Source organism: Quercus suber, unplaced genomic scaffold (assembly GCF_002906115.3).
Source record: "Quercus suber isolate HL8 unplaced genomic scaffold, Cork oak 2.0 scaffold_1018, whole genome shotgun sequence".
Taxonomy (NCBI): domain Eukaryota; kingdom Viridiplantae; phylum Streptophyta; class Magnoliopsida; order Fagales; family Fagaceae; genus Quercus; species Quercus suber.
The window spans coordinates 21561-27400 of record NW_027070429.1 but is presented as its reverse complement, the minus strand read 5'-3'; the positions used below and the strand labels follow the sequence as shown (position 1 = coordinate 27400).

The window sequence follows — 5840 nt, the reverse complement described above, 5'->3', positions numbered from 1 at the left end:
GTTATTTTCATTTTGTTCCCTAAAGTTTGAGATTTTTTTATTTTGGTCTACCAAATTTTATTTTTTGATTTTTTTTTTAAATAGTTCTTTCTTCATGATTGATATTGTGGGGCCAGAAATCAGGTAGCCTTGACCCACTCCTAGCCAGGCCCAAGGGCCCACGCCGAGGATGCACGAGGGGTCCGAGGATGAAAGCACGAGGACCGACCCCCGAGGAACATATCCGAGGATGATCCCCGTCCTCGGGCGTCCGAGACCTCGGGAGAACACGAGCAACACCCCACCAAAAGGGACTCCTTGAATATCCGAGGAGGAGGAGGTCCAGTGCCACGCGTTGGCGAAGGAGCAAGCCTTAGGCGAGCTGTCATCTCTGCATTGAACGCGCTCATCTAACCCCTCTGGCCGCATTAATGGGGATGTAACCCCTTGACAGGGTAACATTGATCATTGTGAGCCACTCGAGTATGGATAGGGCCTCTGATAGGACGAACAGTCAGAGAGGAGGCCAATAGATGATCAACAAAAGGAATGAGGGGATAGGAGGAAGAGGACTATATAAGAAAGGCGAGCAAAGCAATTAGGGGGAGAGATTTTTTGGATTATTCAAGAGAATGACATAGAAGGACTTAGAGGTCATGTCAGTTTCTAGGGGGAACCTCCTCGGATGAGGGCCGAGGAGCTATCCTTAGTTGTAAGTTGGGCTCACTCCCCTTCAATGGAGAAAGGTAGTTTATGCTCCGTTGTTAGTCTGTGAGCGTCTAACCCTTCGACCCACTCTCTAAAAATGTATTGTCAGGGAACCTTCTTAAATCGAGTCCCTACAATTGGCGCCGTCTATGGGAAGGATTAGTGCACTGGCAGGCGCAACGGGCGACCATTCCTAAGTAGTCATTTTACAGAAGGTTGGTGGCGACGCATCAAAAAAAAAAAAAAAAAAAATATGTGATAATGAGATGTTATAGATATCATGATCCAACAAGAGTATATTGCTTTGGAAAGCAACAAACCTAAAAGATTTCAAATAAAGATTGGAAACAACTACAACATGCGATAATGAGATGTTATGGATATTATGATCCAACAAGAGTATATTGCTTTGGAAAGCAACAAACCTAAAAGAGTTCAAATAAAGATTGGAAGAAGATATAGTCTTGCATTACCATCATTTTGTGTTTGGCCAAGAATTATAAAAAAAGAAAATTTTTATGAGGGAGAAGAAGGTTAAGGAGTTGAGGTAAAAATTGAAGGACGAGTACATGACCAAGAGTGTGGAGAACTTACTTTATTCGTAGGAAAAAAATATTTTGTTTCCAGTACCGAAGGTATTTCTACATTTGAGCATATAAATGATTATAAAATAAAAATAAAAAAAAATACTAGTTGATTTGAAAATTTGTAAAGTTAAGATTAGTGAGGATGAAACTTTTTTATTTATTTATTAAACTCACCACCTAATACTTATGATCATTTTAAGTTTTATGTACAATACTTAAACAATTACGAGTACCAGAAGGAGACTACGGCGTATGCTCGCTTGTAGACATACAGTTAGTTTTTAAGAGTTAGGGGCAGGTCCAATAATTAAGGGGCTGTTTGGTAGCATATTTTGAACAATAATTTTCAGTGTTTAAATAACATTACACGTATTTTCATACATTTTTTAACTCACACATATTTCTAAAAAATACAAACAACGTTACTAGAACAACATTACCAAACGAGCTGTAAAAGTCTAGTAGGAGAGGTAGATCCCGATTTAAATCAAAACACCAAATTAAATTTTTGACCTTAAAGTCTAGCGTTATTTTCATTTTGTTCCTTAAAGTTTGAGATTTTTTTTATTTTGGTCTACCAAATTTTATTTTTTGTTTTTTTTTTTTAAATAGTTCTTTCTTCATGATTGATATAGCTATTAAGTTTCAACAAAATAACATCATTTAGCTATTAAGTTTCAACAAAATAACATCATTTAGTGTTATATATAAATTATAATGTTGTGACCTTGGTTATTTGTTTTCTTGTGAGAGTATCGCAAACTAGACAAAATTAAATTTCTCTTGAACAAAATGTTTTGGGTGCATTTGGGGTTTGGGTTTTAAGAAAGTGATAATATATGCTACTTTTAACTTGTTTTATTTTTATGTTAAATATTTTTTGGAAAAAATATTTTATATATGTAGCATAGAGATGACTCTATTCTCCTCCCCACCGTCCAAGATTTATTAGATCTAGAACACCTATGCCTGAATCTATGTTTTTTCAATTTTTTTTTAATTTTTTCAAAAATTTAATCTCCTAGATCTTGAACTTCTATTGTATCTTGCTTGTAATATTTTCAAATTGGTTCAGATTTTGTAAGATTATGCCATGTTAAATTTTATTGTTGATTTGTGCATTGTGAGATTATATTATTTTTAGGATTTTTTTTACCTATACAAACTAGTTGCCTTTAAATGTTTTCTAAAGCATTTTTAGGAATGTAATAAAATACCCAAAAACAAATTGTTTTCTGAAAATGTTTTCAGCTGAAATATTTTATAGTTAAAAAATATATTTCATTGAAACAAATGCACCCTTAATCTCCATATTTGTTAGTGCAATTTTCTCTTTATAGTTATCCTTGGACATAGGCTTTAAAGCCAAGCAGCGTAAACCCATAGTGTTATTTTCTTGTTTTTGATTGTGTCTATTTTTCTTTATATTTTCTTGGTTCCTATTATTTTTATTTTTAGATCTTTCTTTAAGTACATAATAGTTTTCACGGTTAATCTTGTGTGAGATCAGTATTTTCAAAAGCCTTTTCGTGCAACGCCACCCTCTTCGAGTACCTTAACTCCATATATTACTTGTTTTTCTTCAAATTAGGAATAGACTCCATTTTCCTAGCTGTGTGTCACAGGAAACCCATTTGCTTAATTCGAGCTTTTAACTTCAATTAATTATGCCAAGATCCTCAAAATCCGATATCAAAAGCCAAATAAAAGACACACGCACATATAATAATAATAATAATAATAAAAATAATTTGGGCAATGTCTATTACACACTGCATGTAAGTTGTAAATGATCACTTTAACATAAACCCGTCACTTTTTCTCTATTATTTATAGTCAAACACTTTAAAGTTATGACAAAAATTATAACACAAAAGTTAGGATATTAAGATTTTTGACTTGGTGTCATCAATTGTAAATTGTAAATGATCACTTGAACATAAACCCGTTAATTTTTTTTTATTATTTACTGTCCAACACCTCAAAATTATGACAAAAATTATTACCTAAAAGTTATGATATTTTAAGATTTTCGACTTGGTGTGTGTATGAAAAAGCCATATCACATGCTTTTGGAGATGTTGACATCTTAGAGCTGTCTATTTGCAACTGCATGACATGCAATATAAACAAAGCAATCAGTTTGTAGTAATAATACAAATAGGCCAATAGCTACGTCGTGTACACGAGGGAGCCAAGACAATGACTCAAAATTTTTGAACTTAGAAAATTATGAATACAGAATGGGTCAGCCAATGGAATTAACCCCCAAAAAAACGTAAAATGAAATGGTCAGCTAAAGGCTGGGTCAAGCCAGTCAAAACCATTCAAGTTCAACATTTTCCCGTATGACCCAGTGTTATAGTTCTGTTTCCAACACTATAAATAAGATCCAATGTGCCTCTCAATCTTCATTCAAAACCATTTCTTCCTACAACACAAGTACACAAGATCCAATAATATTCTTTCTGCAACACAAATACACAATAACCAAAGAGAAAAAACCTCTCAATCAAATGGCTTCAGCTCTCCTTTTACCTTCTGCGTCTTCTTCTTCTTGTTGTTCAAGAAAAATCCATGCTGCTATTCAAGTCCCAAAACTTCCAAAACGCTCTTTCTCAGTTCCAAAAATACCAAAGAGAAATCTAGTTGAGGAACTGAATATAAGAGATGGGTTCGTAAACACAACCCCAGTAGAAAAGTTCAATGTTATCGATGATAGATCACACAGCTCTAGTACTAATGTTACCATTCAACTCTATGCCATCTTAGAGGCCGTAGCTGATAGAGTAGAGATGCACGCCAACATTGGAGAGCAACGTGACAACTGGAACACCCTTCTTCTAAACTCCATCAACATGATAATTCTCACAGCTGCAACAATGGCTGGTGTTGCTGCAACTGGTGGCATTGGAATGCCTCTTTTGGCTTTGAAATTATCGTCTACTCTTTTGTATTCCGCAGCCACAGGAATGTTGCTTATAATGAACAAAATTCAACCTTCACAACTTGCCGAGGAGCAACGCAATGCTACAAGATTGTTCAAGCAGTTACAAAGCCAAATCCAAACCATGCTCGCCATTGGAACTCCAACTCAAGAAGATGTGAAGGAGGTGATGGAAAAGGTTTTGGCTCTTGACAAAGCCTACCCACTTCCCTTGCTTGGTGCAATGCTTGAAAAATTCCCAGCAAAGTTTGAGCCAGCTGTTTGGTGGCCTAAAAATCAAGTACTACAAAAGAAAAACTTTTCACATGAAGGAAAACAATGTAACAATGGATGGAGTGAGGAACTTGAAATGGAAATGCGAGAGATCANCTTGGCAGTCAGGGCCATCTCCCTGCCAAAATCCGCCTCGACCTTAGCCCGCCAAGCCTCCTCTCTGGCCCACTCTGCCTCCCTCTGGGCCCCCTCGGCCGTGGCCACCTTAGCTTGAAGATCGGCGATCAGATCCTTCGCAATCCCCAGCTGCTCCTCCGTCTCGCCCAGGCGCCTCATCTGCTCCTTGGCCTGGTTCTGGGCACCCTCAAGGCCAGACACTGCACTGTCCCGAGCCCTGGTCATCGCCTTCAAGTCCTCTCGGGTCTTGGTAAGGTCAGCCTCGGAGTTCTTCAGGGTCTGGGTAGCCTGAAACCGCCTATTGCGCTCCTGATCGAGGGTCTTCCTCTGGTCGTTGGCCGCCCCCTCCAACCTATAGACGGCCTAAACAGCCTGCAAGGGTATCCAATGCACTATGAGCCCAACTCAAAAGAAAAAAGGGAAAAATGAGAGGAAAGGAAAGGGAGTCAAAGTTCTAGTCCTTACCATCCCCAGATACCGCTTAAGGCTGAGGAAGACCTGTTTACTCCTCATAGAGTCCAACTCGGCCATGTCTGCTGAGAGTAACAAGCACCTCTCCAGCGCGTCGGCCACGTGTGCACCTTTGCCCTCGTTGAAGTCTCTAAAGGAGGCGTCATCCCTCAGGGGCTCCCCATGGAGCATCGGGGCTGGGAGCCAGGCCTGAGCCTTGGCCGTGGTGTCGACGACCTGCCTGTCCTAGCTCTTGTCGCCTATCTTAAGTTGCTTGGACTGCCACAGAGTGTTGTCCTCCTCCTGCGAGGACACCGTCTTATCCTCCATAGGCCTTTTGCCTTTATCCTTCTTCTTCTTGGGGTCGACAGGTACGGACCCAGAAGACAGGCTCGTCTGGGAAGGAGGAGGAGGAGGAGGAGGAGGAGGAAGCTTCTGCTGAGCAGAAGTCGACCTAGTCTTCGGAGGATGAGAGAGAAGCTTCTGCTGGGACTTCTCCGGTTGGCCTTCAATCAGGTACAACAAGCTGGTGGTGGGCTTCCTCTTGTAACCCATCGTTGGCAGAGGAGGGGCTTCTGAAGTGAGGAGGTCTGCTTCGATCAAACGAGGGTCTCCCAAGTCCCCGGGAGGGTCCTCGAACTGATCAAGCTAGGCGAAAACATCGAACGTGTCCTCCTCCCTCTCTAGAGTCTCCTCGGCGAATACTTGGGAAGAAGAAAGGACGACTACAGTAACAACTTCTAGTTCGGAGGGCCCCTCGGGGAACTGAAACCCATCCT

The 5840-nt window shown here is 39.8% G+C and overlaps 1 protein-coding gene across 1 annotated transcript; it reads left to right on the top strand.

The window, feature by feature from the left end:
• Positions 1-3717: 3717 nt before the first annotated feature.
• On the top strand, positions 3718-4708 carry LOC111989529 (probable F-box protein At4g22030). The gene has a single exon (XM_065768896.1). It carries the CDS (start codon positions 3791-3793, stop codon positions 4706-4708), a length of 918 nt encoding a protein of 305 aa, XP_065624968.1. The 5' UTR covers positions 3718-3790.
• The last annotated feature ends 1132 nt before the right edge of the window (positions 4709-5840 follow it).